Source organism: Lipotes vexillifer, unplaced genomic scaffold (genome assembly GCF_000442215.2).
Source record: "Lipotes vexillifer unplaced genomic scaffold, Lipotes_vexillifer_v1.1 scaffold1129, whole genome shotgun sequence".
NCBI classification, from domain to species: Eukaryota; Metazoa; Chordata; class Mammalia; order Artiodactyla; family Lipotidae; genus Lipotes; species Lipotes vexillifer.
In genome coordinates, this window is record NW_006789022.1 from 122,567 (window position 1) to 145,700 (window position 23,134).

The 23,134-nt window shown below is 37.6% G+C and overlaps 1 protein-coding gene across 1 annotated transcript in view; it reads right to left on the reverse strand.

The window, feature by feature from the left end:
* TOP6BL (TOP6B like initiator of meiotic double strand breaks) overlaps positions 1–23,134 on the reverse strand; it is a 92,630-nt gene that overhangs the window by 34,478 nt on the left and 35,018 nt on the right. The window contains exons 5-9 of the mRNA XM_007461923.1: positions 15,329–15,438; positions 8,235–8,318; positions 7,051–7,106; positions 6,240–6,311; positions 4,538–4,733 (exon numbers count right to left, since the gene is read on the reverse strand). Of these exons, the coding sequence (XP_007461985.1) occupies positions 4,538–4,733; positions 6,240–6,311; positions 7,051–7,106; positions 8,235–8,318; positions 15,329–15,438 (518 nt within the window). The remainder of the gene's footprint in view (positions 1–4,537; positions 4,734–6,239; positions 6,312–7,050; positions 7,107–8,234; positions 8,319–15,328; positions 15,439–23,134) is intronic.

Sequence of the window (23,134 nt, forward strand, 5' to 3'; positions counted from 1 at the left end):
TGATAGGAACAGGAACTATTCCCAGCTCTGTGTGCATTCCAGGGATTCTCCTCTATCTGGAGCTCTATTTCTATGTATTTATTTCCTCTTCAGTACTCTTTTCTACAAATTCTAGCTGTCTAGACCTCCCTGAACTCTGAATTTTGTCTCCTCAACTCAGAGAGATCCACCAGACTCCAGTTGGGTATCCCCTCCTGGTGTTGTAGCCTGGAAATTCTCTATAGACAGTATAGTGGGGCAAACACAGGGTTCACTTGTTTGTTTCTCCTCCTTCTAGAACCACTGTCTTGCATTATCTGTTGTGTAATACCTGAAAACTGTTGTTTAATATAATTTGTCCATTTTTTCTAGCTGTTAAAGGTAGGAAAATAAATCCAGTCCCTGTTATTTGATCATGGCTGGAAGTGGAAGTTCCTAAATCCTTTGACACAATCTCATTGGCCTTTGATAACCTCCTTGCTTTCTGGCCCAACAAGATACCCAGCTCATCTTGTACATTTCTACTTTAGGCCCAGAATCAGCCACTTCTCCTTTTTAGTGAGCAGTGGTATTTAGAGGACACATTCTGAGTACCACGAGTGTTCATTGCTTCTAAGGTTTTTTTAGTGGACAGAGCTAAGAAATACATAATTTTTAAAGTCAGAAAAATTGGGGATTCACATTGGTATTTTCAATTCTGTCTCAAAGTTACTTTTAAAAATTCTTATTTCTTTGAATTTACACTCATATATCTTCTATCTTATGCTAAAAAATTTGGTTCCTAACAATGTTAACATAATTACTTATTTGTTTTTACATAAGTATGCACACAATTTCAATATAATAATACCAATATTATTACTAAGAATCATGACCACTTAATGAATTTTAAGAGTTCTTTGCAGTTCATTTCATCCTTAGAATATCCCACCAAGAATGTACAGTCAAAACACTATGCTCTAGTCAGTTGAATTAATTCTTCTTCTTGTATGGATTATGACAGTAATATAATATATAGGTAGGTTCATTACCTTTTATCTTGAAGAATATTTTTACTGGGTATGGAATTCTAGGCTGATGATTATTTTATGTCAGGACATTAACACTATTATTCTACTACTTTCTGTTGGTATGAGGAAGTCAGCTGTCGGTTCCTCTTTTGAAGAAAATCTGTCTTCCCTGGGTGATTTTAAGGTTTTCTTTTTGTCTTTGATCTTCTAGAAGGTGTGGATATATAGACAGATATATATTTTTTATAAATATATTTATTTATTTTTGGCTGCATTGGGTCTTCATTGCTGCACATGGGCTTTCTTTAGTTGCAGCGAGCGGGAGCTACTCTTCGCGGCAGTGCGTGGGCTTCTCGTTGTGGTGGCTTCTCTTGTTGCAGAGCACAGGCTCTAGGCGCGTGGGCTTCAGTAGTTGTGGCATGCTGGGTTAGTAGTTGGGGCACACGGGCTTAGTTGCTCTGCAGCATGTGGGATCTTCCCGGACCAGGGCTCGAACCCATATCCCCTGCATTGGCAGGTGGATTCTTAACCACTGTGTCACCAGGGAAATCCCAAGGAGTGGATATCTTTTTATTTATCCTGCTTGATTGTTCAGCTTGAAATCTGTTTTAGTTGCTTCAGCCATTAACTCTTCAAATATAGTTTCTGCCCCATTTTTCTCTCTCTTCTCCTCTAGAACATGAATTAAATGTACATTAGAATGTCTCACTGTTTCCTCTCACTGTTTACCTCTTCTGTATTCTCCGTCCTTTGTCTCACTTTGCTTTGTTTTGCTCAGTTTTTGCTATCCTTATATTTTAGTTCGTAAATTCAGTTATGCTGTGTCTAATTTGCTGTTAAACCTGCCTACTGAATTTCAATATTGGTTATTGTATATTTTGGTTCTACAATTTGTTTGGTTCTTTTTAAAATTATGTCACATTCAATAGTTTCAGTCCCCTGGCAAAATTTTTAAGCTTGCCTTTCATTTTCATAAACATAGTAAGCATATTTTTTTATTTTTAAAATCAGTGTCTGATATTAGCAATTATCTGGAGTCCCAGTGCATATTGCTATTGCTTTTGTTTTTGTTAGCTCTTGTTCACGCCTCCCTGTCTTCTCTTGTACCTGATTGTGTGTGTGTATATGTTAATGTGTGCATGCACAGGGGAGCTGGATGTTATATTTAAGTATCTGTTAAATAATTTGAAGCATAGATGCAGTTATCTTCCTCTAGCAAGAATTTCTGTTTGCTTCTACAAGGCATCTGGGAAAATTAGAAATTTAGAATCACCTTAAACCAGTTTCAAAGTTTAAGATTTTCTGGCCTGCCTAAACCACCCCCCAAAATAAATGCACACCATTGAAGGATGGTTTATTTCAGGTTCACCTTACTCCTTAAAGTACAGCCTTTTACTTATCCCTGTCCAAAACAAGAGGTGTCTTTAACAGCACTCCCAAGCTCAGCAGGCCCTGAACTCTTTGGCCTTCTTCTCCTGCATTGATTGAGAAGTTGTCTTAGTCTCTCAGCTACTTGCTCTAATTGGCAAATGACCCCAGGGCAAAAGAGCCCTCAGTGCTGGGCTCAGCTTTTTGTTAATTCCTTTCTTTCCTAAATCATGGCCCAGAAATTCCTCCCTATTCACTAGCTGTTAGATACTTTTATGATGTCTTGGTATTTCATCCAGCCTTTGTCTTCATTAGGAGGGTTGGTCTAAATTACCTAGTTTGCCATTTTCAGAAACTGAAATCTCACCAGTTTTCATAGTTAGCTCTCTCTCTTTTACTAAAACATCACCTCCCTGGAGTCTTCACTGACCATAATATTTAAAATGACATCCCCATCATTATCTCTTTACCCACATTATTTTATCTTCAGTGCACTTATCACTGCCTAACATCCATTTATTTATTAAATTTTCCCATGAAAATGTAAACTCCAAGAGGATAGAATATTTGTCTTATTCCCTCTGGAGAATGGGATGAGGACGAAGAGAAACTTTCATATTTTATTTATACTCTTCTGTATGATCTAGATATTAAGAAAAAGCATGTTTTAAAATATGAAATGTCCACGCACAGTGTTTATCACTATCCTGGCTCCTTCTTCCTCCTTAAAGACATCCTCAGCTGACATTTAACATACCAGGACCTTGGCCCTCTTCTGTTCTTGTTCTTTATACTCTACTACAACTTCCTTTACTCCTACAGCTTCAATCATATAATCATAATAATACTGAACATTTATCAAACACTTATATTATGTGTCAGGCAATATGCTGGGAGCTTCACATGGATTATTATATAGTTAACCCTAAAACAAACAAATCCCAAAAGAACAACAAGAGAAACCTTTGCAAGGGAAAATAAGTCTATGAGGTAGGTATTATTATCCCCATACTAAAGCTGAGGAAATAAAGGCTTAGGCTGGTTGAGTAAGTTGTGCAAAGTCACACAGCTAATTTGTGGTGAATCTAGCATTTTTCACTCCTGTGTCATGCTCTAGCCATAGCACTATACTATACTATAGTTACCTATGGAGAAAACTCTGAGGCTCTAAAATCTATTTCTCTAAATCTGACCACTTCCAAATTTCACACCAAAATTTCTATATGGCTGCTTGCCATTTTTAAAGGATGTCCTGCAGGCACCATAAATGCAACGTATGTAAAGCCAAACTAATCTTCTTCACTCCTCAGATCTGCTATTTATAATTTCCATCTTGTTGCCAGTATCATTAGTCTGTTGGCCATCTATGGAAATCTTTTTTAACAGCTTTACTGAGATTTAATTTACATATCATACAAATCACCCATTTAAAGTGTACAATTAAATTGGTTTTAGTATATTCAAAATGTTGTGCAGCCATCACCACTATCAGTTTTAGGACATTTTTATCACTCCCAGGAGGATCATTCCCCATCTATTTTCTGTCTCTATAAATTTGCCTATTCTGGATATAGAGTTCTTGACATCCACTTTAGCCATTCTCTGCCCCTAATCTCTCCCTAGCCAAACAATGAACTGGTTACCTCATCATGTTGATTCCTTCCAGTGATAAGTCTCTCCTTTCCATGCTCATCACACTTTTAATTCATGCACTTAATAGCTCTTGCCCAGCTCACTTACTTATTTAATTAGTGATTATTGATGTCTCTCTCCCACCCATCCTGTACAAGGCTGCTGGAGATTCCTAAAACATTTAATGGTTTCCCATTATATAGAGAATAAAGTTCACACTCCTTAGTGTGGCACTCAAGATCCACCATATTCAACCCCAAACTACTTTTCCAGCCTCATCTCTCCCTCTTGCACCATTCATTCCATGCTTCAGTCATACTGGATTATATGAAAACAGTGTGGCACTTGTCATATTTTATACTTTTCAGTTTCTTGGAAAAATCCTCAAGCTTAGCTTTCATATTGGATTTTTGTTTTTATACAAATCATACCAGCTTCTAGATACAGAGTTTATATGCTAGAGGCTTTTCTAGAATTGAAACATAAAAATCCATTTTCAAAGACAATGAATTTGAACATTTTGGTGGACTCTGTCATCAAAAGGATATGGAAGCTGAAGAAATCCTATTCAGCTGGTTGGAAAAGACCTTTGGGCAAGGACAGAGAGCAGCAGCTGGAGTCAGTATCAGCTCCCCCAACAAGCCCATTTTAGCCACATCATCAGGGATGAAGAGCATTACTGGATGTCCTAGCACAGGATGGATTCTGCTGCAGAGTAATTCAGTTGTACCAAATTTTGGTGTACTGTCAAAAAACAGGTAAGACAAATTTAGCTTTTTTCCCTCTTAAGAAATTATTTTAAAGGGAATTCAAAATTCTTTTTATAACCTCTAGCATATGCATAACCATATCATCCACCACATAAATTTTGTTGGTATAAGTAACATGTGTCCCACTCAGTGAATGGAAATGGAATGGAAAAAGTAGACAAACTGGCATTTCAGGAATTATAGCATGGCTCCTGCTTTTGCTGCCACTAATGGCAGTTTTATATTCTCAAAAGTATATTCCCTCCACTAAAATTACTCTATGGTTCTGAGCAGAAGTTTCCAAGATCATTCAAAGATCAGCATGATGGGGGTGGGGGTCAGGGGTCCCTGAATCACAAATGGCCTAAAACTGGCCTCATATACTTAGGTTTCTGCTTTTACACATGCTATACCTTCCCCTGAAAAAGTCTGAGGTTACTATTTGATAGGAGTAATGAGAAAAAATTGGGACATCTTTCTCTTCTAGAAAGAATCTAATGAAATTTGGTATTTGCTTACTTTCCAACAGCTCTTTTCTAAACAGAAAAGAAATGTTAATGAACCTTTCCCCCTTTCTCTAAACTAATCAGGTCACCCAGGGAAATATGTCCACAAACATTGACTTAGAGGCTTAAACTCTTTCAGTCAATCTATGATAGCAAGGCTGTCTGCCTGTAGGGATTGTATGAGGCTAGAAGATTACTAAATAAAGATGTGGGGTGGGGGTTTTGTGCCCTGCAGATATTAAAGAATAAAACATAGTCTAATCTGAGAGGTAATTTTGGTCAAAAGTAAGAAAACAGACTGAAAAACCATAGGCAGTCTCTTCAAGCCTTAAGATCCTATGACTACCAGTGTTGATCCAGGGCATATAAATGGAGGCAGAAACTATTGAATAAAGAATAGATTCGCTGGACTTAAACGTAAGTTAGGCATTTTCTTGCTATAATTCATGTTCACTTTTGGTTTTGTGGTAACTGGATAGTACAGGAAGGCAAAGCACAGGGTTCTACTCCATTTATTTTCTACCTCCTCCATGGATTTTTTTGCAGTCTGAAAAAGGTAGAGGTGGGAAGAAAGATGATTTTTAAACCTATGCAAAATGCTAATACACAAGCAATATACAAAGAATTCCTTTGCAGTCATACTATCTCTCTAGCCAAGAGTTCAAGTAATCTTTAAAGTCATTCCTCTCTTCTCATGTCTAAATGGGACTGGAGTTAGTAGGGTTTGTTTTGTTTCATTTACAGAAGAAATTAAGGCATGGAGAGGAGAAGGAACATGCATGTCCTCAGGTCAATTAGAATATATTCAAGGAGCCAGGAATAATAATCGTTTTCAATACAGATAGCTTAAAATTTTTACTTTCAATTTTCTTACAGAGAATCTGACACTTGGCACTAAGAATTGACAACTGAGACCATTTTCAGTTTCTCCCCACATTCATACTCATAGTAAGAGAGTAAAACATGGAGAGGGACAACAATGCTTTCCCCTTCACCTCACATAATGCTGATGGTTTACGACAAGCGCAATTCCATTTGACAGGTTCAGAGTAGGTTCATTCTCTGCCCTGCAAAGCAAAGAAAAGCTTAGCCATATCTCAAAGATTCTAAAACCAACCTCTGCCTCTTACAAATTTTGGCCCATGAGTACCAACCCCAGAAATTACTGAAATTTAGTAACCAATTAACCAAGGGGAAAATGTCTATTTTTAAGTTTTCTCATTTTAGTGAAAGGGAAAGTCATGAAAGGTTTAATCTACTTACTCATTAAAAACTAATCTGGAGGGCTTCCCTGGTGGCACAGTGGTTGGGAGTCCTCCTGCCAATGCAGGGGACACAGGTTCGAGCCCTGGTCCAGGAAGATCCCACATGCCACGGAGCAACTAGGCCTGTGCGCCACAACTACTGAGCCTGAGCTCCAGAGCCCGTGAGCCACAACTACTGAGCTCGTGTGCCACAACTACTGAAGCCCAGGCGCCTAGAGCCCGTGCTCCTCAACTAGAGAAGCCACTGCAATGAGAAGCCTGCACAGCGCCATGAAGAGTAGCCCCCACTCGCCACAGCTAGAGAAAGCCTGCGCGCAGCAACAAAGACCCAACACAGCCAAAAGTAATATAAATAAATTTATTAAAAAAAGAACTAATCTACAATAAGAAAATGTGGGGGGCGGGGTCTCAGAAAATTAGTTTCAAAGTGACTTCGAGTCAAGAAATCAAACTGTGAACCCACTGGAAATAATAGGACAATAATGACTGAGAAAAATTGTAGAGCCACTGCATAAACTTAAGCCATGGATTAAGGACTTACCCAAAGATCTCCATGGAGAGGATTCCATTCACCTTTACACTAAAATTAAATCTAATCTGCAAAATAAATGGGGTGTGATATTTAACATGAACCAGAATAGGGATTAAAATTTTCTATACTCAATTCCTAAAGGAGAAGATATTCTTTGTATCATCTTTTTTTTTTCCATTGCACTTTCCCTAAACATACTTAACACTTATCTGTGTTCAAATTCTGCATCTTAAATACATTGAGTTCTACATTACAATTCCAAGTAGTCACAAATTATGAGGAAATACTACCCTTTTGTCCTCTGCTGTTCTCCTAATGTATCTCTTCTCCCCTTCTTAAATGAATTATCAATTTTTCTCTCTATTGTTTCCATTGTTTTCATATATGGAATATTCCATGCTTTTTTCTTTGTTTTTTCTTCCCCTATCCTCATCTCTTATGTCCTCCTTCCAATTTACTTCACTGTTCTAATTATTTTGTACCTTCAACCTCTATTTTTCTTTCTATATAATATATGGGTAATAAGGAACACTAGAGCCAGACTGCCTCATTTCAAATCCTGGCTCTGCAAGTGATTTAACCTCTGTACCACATTTCCTTGGCTATAAAATGGGAATGATGATAAAACCTACTTCACAAGGGGTGTTGGCAAACAATTAAGTACTGAATCCTGCTTAAGACAGAAAAAGTAGGAAACATGCAAGAAAAAAAGGGGAAGTTATATAGCATACTTGTGTGCAACTTTATGAACATATCAAACTACAGGTAATAATAAAAATTTTAGCTTTCCAGAGTTCAAAGTATTTTATCAAAATTTCCTTAGTTGCTCTTATAGTCACTTTAGAAAAAAAAGAGATAATCAGCAGTTTATCATCCAGGTTTAAAAGAAAAAATGAAGCGCAGAAGAGGGAAACGAGGTATCCAAAGTGATACAATAAAACAGTAAGGCAGTGAAAATAAGAACCCAAAAGAAAGTTCTCTCTATATCCAAGGGCTCTCAACTATGTCACATGACCAACATCAAGCCGGCCTTAGGGATACAGGAACCAAATCAATTCAATATTAAAACTTTTAATCATTGTAATTAAAAGAAAGAGGACCAATCAGATCCTTCCATGCCCTAGAGAGTAGAGGTCTTTTAAAAACATATGACTTAAACAAGAGAATCGTTATTGTGCAAAAGAACAGCTTACCTTGGGGAGCACAGTGATGATTTTGCGTAAAAAATTCTTTATAACCAGGCTATCTGTCATCAAAGTTCTGGGCTTTTCATGAACCTGTAACAACATAACAAAAACATCCACTGCACATACACAAACTCAAGAGCACAAGTGAATTAAATTATGGTATTTCTTCTTATAAAAGTAACTATACCTCAGAAAGCTTTTCAGACATCCAAGGGGAAACATCTTTGGGTCTGAAAACTGAACACCAAAGGTAATCTAATAGCCATCACTTCTTGGGCTAAGGTACCTAATTTCATGGAACTTCAGGAGACGTGAACAAATACCGGAGTAAAACCCACAATCTCAAAACCACCTTTTGGAACAAATTTTAAAGTAATTTAGATTGGAGCTGAGAAGAGTAACTCTATCTTTACTATTCTAATGTGGGGCAATCTGTATTAAGAATCTGAGTGGAGTCAAAGGAGCAGGCACTAAAAAGAACCTATTTTTAAACCTTAATCCATTCATCCAAACATTTATATTTAAGGCAAAGCTGTAAAGCAGAAAGCTCAGAAGTCAGAAGACCTGTGTTCTAATACTGGCTCTATAAAAATTACTTCAGTAATCATGAAAAAAAATCACTTAATGTCTCTGGACCTTATTTCCTAATCTGCAAAACAGGCATAAAACTTAAGCCTTTCAACCTCACAAAACTGTTTTAAAGACCAAAGAATAATCTGAAAATATATGTTAGACATGGTAACAATAATAGATACCACTTGATGAATGCCTACTATCTGGCAAGCAATGTGCAGGTGCTATATCTACAACAATCCTCAAGTCAGGTATTACAATCCCCTCTTTATAGATTAAAAAAAATGAGGCTCAGAATTCCCTTGAGGTCCAGGGGTTAGGACTCCGAGGTTTCACTGCCAAGGGCTCATGTTCAATCCCTGGCCGGGGAAATAAGATCCCTTCAGGCCCTGCAAGCCCTGCAGCGTGGCAAAAGAAAAAACAACCAAAAAATGAGGCTCAGAGAAGTTATGCAACTTGCCTAAGATGTTCAGTAATAGAGCCAGAATTTGACCCTAAGTCTATCTAACAACAATTGTCCATGCTCTTTCCAATATACCCTGATACCTCCATACAAATATAATAAGATTTATCACTTAATGAGGGCTTTCTCTATTCCAGGAATGGTACTAAATATTTTACTTATATTACCTCATTTACCCCTCACAGAAACCGTATTAGGTACATATAACCTACATTTTATGGATAAAAAAAATGAATTTCAAAGAGGTTAAACAACTTTGCCAAGGTGTGCCTGATCTGGCTCCAAAGCTTTAGTATTAACCACTTTCCTATATTTAATATAGTGTCCCTAAAACCGAAGTTAAAATGCGTCTCCGAAAAAATGGAGAAGTCAATGAAGAAGAAATAGAGTCAGAAATCAGTAAGTTCTTTTTCTTTTCTTTTTTTAATAAATTTATTTATTTATATAATTTTTTATTTTTGGCTGCGTTGGGTCTTCACTGCTGCGCGCGGGCTTTCTCTAGTTGCAGCGAGCGGGGTCTCCTCTTCATTGTGGTGCGCGGGCTTCTTATTGCGGTGGCTTCTCTTGTTGAGGAGCACGGGCTCTAGGTGTGCAAGCTGAGTAGTTGTGGCGTACGGGCTTAGTTGCTCTGAGGCATGTGGGATCTTCCCAGATGAGGGCTCAAACCTGTGTCCCCTGCACTGGCAGGTGGATTCTTAACCACTGCACCAGCAGGGAAGTCCAACCAGTAAGTTCTTATTAGTGGCTCAGAAAATACAGAGCCATGTACTAGGTGAATATTAAAGGAGAAAAAAGGTCCCAGACCCCAAAATCTCATAACACAATAAAGAAGAAACATGTAAATATCTAATGAAGAATAAACTATTATAATACTCTTTATGGGCTTCCCTGGTGGCGCAGTGGTTGAGAGTCCGCCTGCCGATGCAGGGGACACGGGTTTGTGCCCCGGTCCGGGAGGATCCCACATGGCGCGGAGCGGCTGCACCCGTGAGCCATGGCCGCTGAGCCTGCGCATCCGGAGCCTGTGCTCCGCAACGGGAGAGGCCACAACAGTGAGAGGCCCGCGTACCGCAAAATAAATTTAAAAAATTTAAAAAATAAAAAAATATATAATACTCTTTATAAGTACACTGAAAAAGAGATCAAGAACTGTGCAATGGCAGCCCCAGCTGACATCTGCCTGCAACTTTATGGGAGACCCTGAACCAAAATTTAGTACCCCAATTTCTGACCCACAGAAATTGTGAGACATAATAAATGATTATTGTCGTTTAAAAAAAAAAAAAAAACTGTGCAATGGGTGGGGATAATTAGAAAAACTATTATAAAAATATTTGAAAGTATTAGAAAAATGGATGGGGATTATTAAAAAATTCTGGAAACAAATCTAGGATTATTCACACATGTAAACAGCAGTAATTAAACAGTAATTGCAGCATACATACCATAGTCACATACTTCTTTTAAAATTTTTTATTATAAAATGTTCAAATAGTAGAAAAGCAATGGTCTCTTGAAAGCATTTCCTATACTTAACACCAAAACAACTTCTTGGAACAGTTTCAAACTTTTGTAACTTTAGTGATTATAGGGTATATCACAGAAAGGGCTTAATTATACCTAGCAGTAAGGCAACCAAGTAAGTGAAAGTTCCTTGAGCAGCTACCAGAGAGGGTCTACAATTAGTAAGGATGGGAACTACCATTTACTGAACACCTGCTACATGCCAAGCAGTTTATATACAAGTAGGAAATACCCCCACTTTATGGATGAGGATAATGACTAAATAAGCGAATTAATTTGTCCAAGGTCACACATAGCTAATTAAGTGGCAGAAGTGGGATTCAAACCTAGATCTGACTCCAGAGCCCACATTTCACTATGAAATGCTGCCTCTCCAAGAATGTTCATTTTCTGTACACATAGCTGTCTATCTATGTGAATCAGATACTATGTAATCTATCATTATTTTTTATGGATGCTGATGGGCAATGCTTACACATGACTACTGAATATGTATGTGTATTTATTCACTGATAAAACACTTAATGTAGCTTATCATGTACTTAGGCTTACAGAGATAAAACAATCTCTGAATTTGAAGAGTTTACACTTAAGTAGAAGAGAAAGACAAAATAAATAATTTATATGACAATGTAAAGAAGCTTTATGATTTAAATATATAAGAGGTGCTAAAGAAATACACAAGAACGATTGGCACCTAATCTAGACTGAGAAGATAAAGTGACATAATGTCAGGTCAGTGGAGGATACTTAACACAAAGCAAATAGCTCCTTTTAAGATCTACTCATAAATTATTGAGAGAGAGAGAAAGAGAGAGAGAGAAAGAAAGAAAGAAGGAAAGAAAGAAAGAAAGGGAGAAAGAAAGAGAGAAAGAAAGAAAGAGAAAGAAAGAAGGAAGGAAGGAAGGAAGGAAAGAAAGAAAGAAAGGAAGGAAGGAAGAAAGAAAGAAAGAGACACTACACAGTCTTTTACAGCCTTTTACAGTTGGGTGTTAGAAACCCAGTACCCCAGGCCTGACATACCTTCAGAAGCAGTGAATTTACTTACATGTTGTTAGGAAAAAACATATGCTGCCAGCCCTGGGCAGCAGAAACTACTATTGAATCACATGTTCCAGCCTTTAAATACAAGTCTAATCATATGATAGAATATGGGAGCTGTTTTATATTTTCAAACATGAACTTATGTGGTTATGGGCTCTATATGACTTTCTAAAAGAAAGTCAGTGTCTCTGTCTCTCTCTTTGCTTAAATAGGTAAGTAGATAGATGATAGATAATAGAGAAATAGAGAAATACAAAGACAGATAGATAGGTTTGTATGTATATATGTATATCTCTACCCATTTTATCATTTTGTATCATGGCAAAAATAAATACAAAAATGGATTAATTCATCAAGAAGATCTTGCAAAATCAAATTGTTTTTGGAAGGACACGTTATCTAGCCTAATGGACTCCAAGATGCAGGACTGACTGAGCATAAACACAAAACCAGCATCTCTCTTAAATGAAGTTTTCCTCAGTCTTCCCTGGAATTAGCTCTCCTCACATGCCCAAAGCAGTGGATCATTTATTACCGCTTTTTCATGGAGGTCTCCATTCACTAGGCTTTGCTATAAACCTTGCCACTTGACCCTTCTTCCCAGTTGAGATATACGTGTATGATGAAATCTTTCACAACCTCCCCTTTTTCTCTTCTCATTCTCTTCATTCAAAAATCTTTTAAATAGGGACTTCCCTGGTGGCACAGTGGTTAAGAATCCGCCTGCCAATGCAGGGGACACAGGTCGAGCCCTGGTCTGGGAAGATTCCACATGCCGCGAAGAAACTAAGCCCGTGCGCCACAACTACTGAGCCTGCGCTCTAGAGCCTGTGAGCCACAACTACTGAGCCTGCGCTCTAGAGCCTGTGAGCCACAACTACTGAGCCCGAAAACCACAACTACTGAAGCCCATGCGCCTGGAGCCCATGCTCTGCAACAAGAGAAGCCAATGCAATGAGAAGCCTGTGCACCGCAACAAAGAGTAGCCCCCGCTCCGGCAACTAGAGAAAGCCCACACGCAGCAACAAAGACCCAACGCAGCCAAAAATAAAGAATAAATAAATAAATAAATAAATAAATAAATTTATTTTAAAAATATTTTAAATAGCTGCACAGTATCAGAGACAATGAGATGTAATAGAGCAAATACTTTCAGGAAATCCTTGTTCCTCTTAGGTTATACTGCTCTTACCTCTCCCCACCTATCACCAACTGATTACTGGGCACTAAGCTCACAGTTCTCCTCTGTACTCTAAGTCCTGCCATCATCTTGGCTGACTTCCACATAAAAGCAGATTACCAGTCTAAGCAACAATTTGGTCGCATAATTCTCTGACCTCCTCAACTCCAACGACCTTGACCTCCACTCATTTCCAGCCACCTACTTCCACGGCCATAGATTGGAACTGTATTGTTCTGGAAGGCTTAAACTAAAATGTCCCACTCTTATGTGAAAAAATATGCGCCAAGATGTTAATAGTGGCTACCTTGATTAAGTCAATTATCTGTACTCTAAATGCACACTTTGATTTTCCTGAGGGAAACACTGCTCCTGCAATAAGGAAAAACAAAACAAAAAAAGAAAGAAACTTTATCACTCTGATGATAAATTTTTGTTCTTTCAAGTCTCTGAACTTCTTATACCCAGAAAATCTGTTTTTCAGTCTCATCAAAGACCTCTAGACCTTGACAACTTCCCATTGGGTTAGGTACCCTTCCTCTAAGCTACCTCAGCATCAGTGCATACCTGTATCATGATATATATTACACTGCATTGTAATTGTTTGTTTACGTATCTATCTTTTCCTTTAGATTCCAAGCTCCTTGGGATCAAGTAACATGTCTTGGGACTCTGTCTAGCACAGTGAAGCTGTCGTGAACAAACACAGGTTTCTGAGTAAAGGAATGAATATTGAAACAGCACTGATCAATATGAGTAAGACTTTGATTCAGATTCTAATTCTGTCCTTAACTTTGGTATGACCTTGGGAAAGTCAGTCAAATTCTCTGAATTTCAGTTTTCTTGTATCTGTAAAATGGGGTGATGATAATCCTTGTCCTATCCATTTCATAGAGTTGTCAGGAGGCTTAAATAATATATATGTTAGGTATAAGAATTACCATTGTTTGTTCAGACTGGCTAAAACACATGATTTCCTTTTCTAGAACTGCTTTCCTTGGCTCACTGAAATCAGCTTTTTTATTGCTACTTGACATTAATAGTTTTAGAGCTGACTAACCATTAATTGCTCCAGATTGTTTACCCTTCGTTCCCCTAAACAAGATACGGCACAGCCACGGATATCTTTTGTCCCGATACCATAGTCATTTCCTTTTAGAAGAAGGATATAATTGTTCCAACATGGAGAAAGGCCTCCCAAGTGCTTTCTGGGAGAACATTTAAAGTACTCTAATTCTTTGTCTCCACCAGTTCAAAGGAAGGCAAGATAGGGGATCCGAGAATTGTTAAAGGGAATGGAGAACTCAATTGTCACTCTCATAAATCTGGGCTACAAAAAAATCAATAAAGATCTTTAAACCAACCTAATAAAAATGTATCTAAATAGGATCTGCACTGGGAATCCATTTTTATTTTCTTTTTCAGGAGATCCAAATTCAAATAATGGTTTACTTCAGTGGTTCTCAAATTTACCTGCACATTAGGAATCATTTGGGATTTTAAAAATATTCCAAAGCCCAGGCCACACATCTTATGGACTGGATTGTGTCCCCCAAAATTCATCTGTTGCAGCCCTAGCCTCCATGTGACTATATTTGGAGACAGGGCCTTAAGGATGTCATTAAGGTTAAATGAGGTCATAAGGGGGGCGCCCTAATCTGATAGGACTGGTGTCCTTGTAAGAAGAGGAAAAGACACCAGAAGGCTCTCTCCACATACATACAGAGGAAAGGTCATGTGAACAGTGACAAGGTATCTTGATCTTGGACTTCTAGCCTCCAGAAGTATGGGAAAATAAGTTTCTGTTGTTTACGCCACGCAATCTGTGATTTTTTTTTTTTTTTTTTTTAAGATTCAGCATGTAAAGTTAAATCATACAGCATTTGTCTTTCTCTGTTTGACTTATTTCATTTAGCATAATGCCCTTGAGGTCGACTCAGGTTGTCACAAATGGCAATATTTCCTTCATTTTTATGTCTGAAGAGTATTCTCTCCCTCTCTCTCTCTCTCTCTCTCTCTCTATACACTGCGCCACCAGGGAAGCCCTGTGATATTTTTTTTTTAATGGCCGCCTAAGCAGACTAATCCAGCACCCTAGACCAATTAAATCACAACCTCTTGAAGTGGGACACAAACATCACTATTTTGAAAGCTCCCAGGTGATTTAAAATCAGCACACAGAAGTTTGGGGACCAATGCCTTATTTCATTTCAACTTTGAACTATAACGAACCTAGGCTTTTCTTTCCTGTTATTACATTTGTAGAAAAATAAGAATCAAAACATCATTAATTTATAGAACCACAGCAAAACTTGCCTCAAAAATCATCTGGAAGGGTGTTACCCCTGACACGTCCTGAGAATAGCTGGTTTCCTCTGAAGTCCAGCTCAGCTCTGCAGAGAGTCCAGGCAGTATAGACTGTATTCCTGTGTGAGAAGAGATGGTGGCAGAATAGAACAAGCAGTTTGCATAAGCACCAGAGTTTCTGGAGTTATTAAACTGATAAGCCAAGAAGTCTCTTCCCTGATGCAAAGATTATCTGCAAAATTTTAAATATGACTGGAGATGGCTATGCATCAGCAAATTGCTTAAACATTTAGAATTACTTTATGGGGATAAGACATTTAATCACATGTTTTCAATTTTACACAAATTGAAAATTTACTAAATCAATTTGTATTTCCACAAGGACATATCCAATGCCACAAATCTTCAGAGTTGATAGCTCTAACTGATATTCTTATATTTTTAAATAAATCAATTCATTATTTAATAACACAAATCCAGTAAGTGAGCTAATTTAGAACTTAAAACAGAAAAATTCAAGAATGACCCTCTCAGGCATTTACCTAATGCCTAATGCCTTTTTTTACCTAAGAGAAGCAAACTCTTGCTAATTTAATTGTCAATTAACCACTTCGTATATTTACATATGTTGATTCAGAACTCTTTACACAAAGCATCAGTGAGTCCTGGATCATCATCAACAAATAGAACCTCAAAGTATGCACCATCCTTCTTTCTTTCTGTACCCTGGCACTAATATTATAAAGGGAAAAAACCCCCAAATCTCCCATTTTATAAAATGCCATCCCTTATTTCCCCTCTACAGTAGTATTAAAATGGAGAACTAAATATGAATAAAAATATATATATCTCAGTCTCTGAACATTCTACCTTATAAATAAGGTTGACAATGTTGATATTACAAAAGAATTCAACTTAAAAATTTTAATAACAATAACATATATCCTAAAATAACAGCACAACTTTCTTCTAAAACATTCATACCATATATCTAATAAAGCTTTAACCATCTCAAAGAAGATCAAGTTCTAGCTATCAATCTTAATGGGTAATATTTTTCTTGCCATTAGTTTGTTTTTCAAATATAATTCAGTCACAAAGCTTGAGATAATATGGCAGCAAGGTTATGCTACACTGAAGTTTAATGAAGTTGGCACTAAACCAGGATGACTTACATCAATCTTCAGATTTACCACTGACTGACTTTCTGACCTAGGGTGACCCCATTTTTTCTGTGATTCAATTACCTTTCTGTGAAATAAGAAAAAATTGTTCCTCAATCCTATAAAGTAGTAATACAGTAAAAAATAGGGAAAACATGTAGATACATGAGAAAAAGGTTTGTCAATAACTTGGAATTCTCTAGAAATCTTAATAATGATTTTTTTAAATGAGTAGTTATTTGGGGGAAATTAATTTCAATTAACTCACTCCATACACCAAAAAAAAAAAAAAAAAAAAAAATCCAGATGGATTGACTAGAGTTAAATGTGAAAAGGTAAAACAATAGAACTAAATAAAAAGCCTTCTATTTCAAGATAAGTCAAGCATATGTTGAAATTTCATCTTCCCATTCAAACACATAAAATGATAAAACAAGTATTTTTAAATTTTAATAAAACACAGTCATAGGGACTTCCCTGGTGGTCCAGTGGTTAAGACCACGTTTCCAATGGAGGAGGTGTGGGTTTGATCCCTGGTCGGGGAACTAGTATCCCACATGCCGCGTGGCACAGCCAAATAAATAAATAAATGAATGAATAAAAATTAAAACAAAACAAAACACAGTCATAGTGAGAAAAAAAGAAAAGAGAAATCTTTATAGACCAGAAATAGAGAAGTATTCTTCCCTAATCTTCAGAAAGGAAAAAGAGAGAGAGAATCCACAATGGTAAGTAAGGACCAAAGATGCCCCATGTTTGAGGCATGGAATGCAAAAAAAAAATGGAGCTAATATTGCAACACCAACAGGTTTAAGAGCAAGAGCCACAGAGGCCACACATAGGAGGTATAAGCAAGGGACCAAAACATAAACAAAAGCCAAAGGGATGCCACCTGCCTACCTGAGGGCTGGTTAAAAGCCAAGTGATGCTAGTAGCAGCATCAGTGATGCAGGATGAGGGCCTTAGAGCCATGTAATATAAGTATGGATGAGACTCAGAACTATATATTCTATTAAGATACAAGAGCCTTTTATCTTTCCACTCAAGCAAAGTTTAATCCAAGATACGTGCCCTGCAGATTAGGGCTCAGCAACCCAGAGAACCTCCTACTGGAAGGCTGTCAATGCAGGATGTGTTCAGGACAAAAGGGTCATGGACAATTAGCTCTTAACTAAAAATTACCAACCAGTGAAGACCAATACCATGAAAAATAGGACACATATCAACCAACAAAATGTATACCTGAGGAAATAGAGTTAATAAAACAATCTGAAAAGAACTTTAAAAATAAGTGCTCTATATTTTATACCCTCAAATATAAAAAGAAGCCATGAAACAAGAATACACTGCCATCAATTAAACAGAAAGTAACAGCCAAAAACCCTATTAGAAACCTTAGAAATTGAAGATACAGTGTTTGAAATGAAAACCCTATGGATGGTAGATTAGACACTGTAAAAGAGCATATTTAAAAGAAAAAGTAGTACTTGAATGTCCATAGAAGCATGATTCATAGTAGGAAAAAGTGGAAACAACCTAAATGTCCAACAAATGATGAACAGATTAACAAAATATGGAATATTATTCAGCCAGAGAAAGAAATGAAGTACTGTTACATGCTACACACTGACATAAATGAATCTTGGAAACATTATGCTTAGTGAAAGAAGCCAGACACAAAAGGCCACATAGTGTATTATTTTGTTTATATGAAATGTCTAGAACAGGCAAGTCCATAAAGACAGAAAGTAGATTAGTGTTTGCCAAAGGACAGGGGGTAGGGGTAAGGGTAGTGACTGCTAATGGGTACAGGGTTTATTTTGTGGGTGATGAAAATGTAATGTTATAAATAGTGATGATAGTTGTACAACTTTGTGAATATACTTAAAACCACTGAATTATATGCTTTAAAATGGTATATTTTATGACATGTGAATTATATACCAATTAAAAGAAGGAAAAGATAAAAGACATTAAGAACAGATTTCTAAAAGATAAAAACACTAAAAAAATTAAAATTAAAGAAATTCAGAATAAAGAATGACTGAGCCACACAGCTAAACACATCACAATGAAACCCAGAATAACAAGGATAAAGAGAAAACCCTAAAAGCTACAAAAGAGAATCAAATTAGCCAAAAGAAACATGAGTTAGACTTCTCATCAACAATGCTAGATGCCTGAGGATAACTGAGTACTATCTTCAAAGATCTGAAGAAAATTCACTTTGACTCTGGACTTTTAAGAGAACCAAACTACAATTAAAGAATGAGAAACTTAATATGTTTATATTCCTTAAGCCCTTGCTGAAAGAACAACTAAATAAACCAGCATGATCTTTGAAAATGAGTTTACATTTGCACCTTTTTGCTGAGATGGAGTGGAGATAAGGGGGAAAGAATGATATAATATCAATATCAAACTACTTATTGACATAGCTCTTCAACTGTTAAAGAAAAAGTAGATAGAAAAATTTCAGTCTTGTGGCAATGTGAACATACATCAAAACCATATATTGGGACTTCTCCTTTTTGCAGTGATGAAATAACTGGTACCAAATAAGCCCTCCCACCAAAAACTACTATAAAACTGGATAAAATATACTAGGCAATTGTTTTCAGGCAATGAGCAATAAATAGCACAAGCTGTGATCCTTGAGAGAAGGGAAACTCATGACATGGCCCCTATGATTGCCCTGGATGTCTGCCTGGGGAAATTTTCCTGCCCATGGAAGACAGAGCTGGAGCCCAAGCAGAGCACGGTGGTTCCATTAAGCTGAGGAGACAGCGAATAGAGCTCAGGGTTGTGAAAGTACCTGGAATCTGAAAGGCAGGGCACTGGAGAGGAGGGAGCTGTGCAGAAGTGGGTACCAAAAGTCTGTATGGAAGCTCCCCATGAGCCTTTGGCCAAGGGCTGGGCTATGCATACAGCGGTGAGACTATATAAGATTTCCCAGAGAGCAGTTGCAGTGGAGTTGAAAATGGAACAAGAAATTAGTGGTGAAGCAGCGGTGGGAAATGTTGGCCTTCAGGCCCAGCCAGAATGGAGAGAACTTGATAAAACTGATGGTGTCCAGCTGAGATGGCAAAAAGGTAATATTTTAGTAGTAAAAAACACATTCAAGAAGAAGGTCTGATCCACCCTAAAAACTCCTAAAACCAAGTCTCAACAAGATTCACAGAGAAGATACAGATGGAGGTTGTGTGGTATCAAGTTAGAGGGGTTTGAAAATGACTTGGCTTTCTATAGATCTACCCTTTAAAATGTATTTTAAAAGCCTACACAAGGTTAGGGTCATTCATTAGCTTGCTAGAACTGCCTGCTAGAACAAAAATCAACACTCTTCAGAGGCAGAACAGAATATAGATCACATTACCCAGTAGAAAATAAATATTTAATAGACATGCAAAGAAAAAGGAAAATATAACTCATACAAAAAAGCAATCAATAAAAACCAAGCCTGTTACAGATGTTAAAATATTAACTGCAGAGGAATCTGGGTGGACAGTATATAAGAACTCTGTGTACTGTTTTTACAACTCTTCTATAAATCAAAAATTATTTTCAAATTAAAAATGTAAATACTCTGCAAAAGGATGAAACTAGACCACTATCCTACACCATACACAAAAATTAACTCAAAATAGATTAAAAACTTGACTATAAGACCTGAAACCATAAAACTCCTAGAAGAAAACATAAGTGGTAACCGCCTTGACATGGGGTTTGGCGATGATATTTTTAACTTGACACTGAAAGCAAAGGCAACAAAAGTAAAAATAAATAAGTGGAACCTACATCAAACTAAAAAGCTTCTTCACAGCAAATGAAACCATCAACAAAATGAAAAGAAGAAAAAATCTGCAAATCATATATCTGGTAAGGAGCTAATAACCAAAAAATATAAAGAAATCATACAACTCAATAGCAAACAAACAACCCAATTAAAAAATAGGCAGAGGATCTGAATAGACATTTTCCATAAAAAGGCATACAGATGATGGACAGGTACATGAAAAAATGCTCAACATCACTAATCATCAGGGAGATGCATATCAAAACCACAATGAGATACCACCTCACACCTGTTAAAATGGTCATTAAAAACTAAGAAGCAACAAACACTCCTGGTACTCACAATGTGTTCTCTAAATACCAGTGCTCACTAAAAAGGAGAAATGGCTGATTCTGGGCCTAAAGTAGAACTGTACAAGATGAGATGGGTATCTTGTTGGGCCAGAAAACAAGGAAGTTATCAAAGGCCAATGAGATTATGTCAAAGGATTTAGTTATAAAATAAATAAGTCACGGGAGTATAACGTACAGCACAGCAACTACCTTTTTTGTATCACATATTTGAAAGTTGCTAAAAGAGTAGATCTCAAGAGTTCTCAACAAGAAAAAAAATTGTAAGTATATATGATGACAGATGTTAACTAGACTAATTGTGGTGATCATTTTGCAATATACACAAATATTGAATCATTATGTTGCATACCTGAAACTAATATAATGTTACATGTCAATTATACCTCAACTTTGAAAAATTTCAGACTTAACCTATGTAGAATCTGCATTTATGAAGATTGCCAATTATCAAGTATGCTAAGGGGGGATTCTTTGTAACAAGTCTGATCATAAGTAGTTTAATCTATTTCCAATGATATACATAAGCTAAAAGAAGAAAAATATTTTATATTGGTTCAAGATGGTGGAGTAGAAGGACATGCGCTCACTCCCTCTTGCCGAGAGCACAGGAATCACAATTAACTGCTGAACAATCATCGACAGGAAGACACTGAAACTCACCAAGAAAGATACCCACATCCAAAGACAAAGGAGAAGCTGCAATGAGACAGTAGGAGGGGCACAATCACAATACAATCAAATCCCATAACTGCTGGGTGGGTGACTCACAAACTGGAGTGAAGGTTCTGAGCCCATGTCAGGCTTCCCAACCTGGCGGTCCGGCAACAGAGGAGGAATTCCTAGAGAATCAGACTTTGAAGGCTAGCGGGATTTGATTGCAGGACTTCGACAGTACTGGGGGAAACAGAGACTCCACTCTTGGAGGGCACACACAAAGTAGTGTGCACATCAGGACCCAGGGGAAGGAGCAGTGACCCCATAGGAGACTGAACCAGACCTACCTGCTGGTGTTGGAGGGTCTCCTGCAGAGGTGGGGGGGTGGGTGTGGCTCACTGTGAGGACAAGGACACTGGAAGCAGTTCTGGGAAGTACTCCTTGGTGTGAGCCCTCCCAGAGTCTGCCATTAGCCCCACCAAAGAACCCCACCAAAGAGCCCGGGTAGGCTTCAGTGTTGGGTCACCTCAGGCCAAACAACCAACAGGGAGGGAACCCAGCCCCACCCATCAGCAGACAAGCGGATTAACATTTTACTGAGCTCTGCCCACCAGAGCAACACCCAGCTCTACCTACCACCAGTCCCTCCCATCAGGAAACTTGCACAAGCCTCTTAGACAGCCTCATCCACCAGAGGGCAGGCAGCAGAAGCAAGAAAAACTACAATCCTGAAGCCTGTGGAACAAAAACCACATTCACAGAAAGATAGACAAGATGAAAAGGCAGAGGGCTATGTACCAGATGAAGAAGGAACAAGATAAAACCCCAGAAAAACAACTACATGAAGTGGAGATAGGAAACCTTCCAGAAAAAGAATTCAGAATAATAATAGTAAAGATGATCCAGGACCTTGGAAAAAGAATGGAGGCAAAGATCGAGAAGATGCAATAAATGTTTAACAAAGACCTAGAAGAATTAAAGAACAAACAGAGATGAACAATACGATAACTGAAATGAAAAATACACTAGAAGGAATCAATAGCAGAATAACTGAGGCAGAAGAACAGATAAGTGACCTGGAAGACAGAATGGTGGAATTCACTGCTGTGGAACAGAATAAAGAAAAAAGAATGAAAAGAAATGAAGACAGCCTAAGAGACCTCTGGGACAACATTAAATGCAAAAACATTCGCACTATAGGGGTCCCAGAAGGAGAAGAGAGAGAGAAAGAACCCGAGAAAATATTTGAAGACATTATAGTCAAAAACTTCCCTAACATGGGAAAGGAAATAGCCACCCAAGTCCAGGAAGCACAGAGGGTCCCAGGCAGGATAAACCTAAGGAGAAACACACTGAGACATATAGTAATCAAATTGACAAAAATTAAAGACAAAGAAAAATTATTGAAGGCAACAAGGGAAAAATGACACGTAACATACAAGGGAACTCCCATAAGGTTAACAGCTGATTTCTCAGCAGAAACTCTACAAGCCAGAAGGGAGAGGCATGATACATTTAAAGTGATGAAAAGGAAGAACCTACAATCAAGATTACTCTACCCAGCAAGGATCTCATTCAAATTCAATGGAGAAATAGAAAGCTCTACAGACAAGCAAAAGCTAAGAGAACTCAGCACCACCAAACCAGCTCTACAACAAATGCTAAAGGAACTTCTCTAAGTGGAAAACACAAGACAAGGAAAGGACTTACAAAAACAAACACATAACAATTAAGAAACATACATATCGATAATTACCTTAAACGTGAATGGATTAAATGCTCCAACCAGGGCTTCCCTGGTGGCGCGGTGGTTGAGAGTCCACCTGCCGATGCAGGGGACACGGGTTCG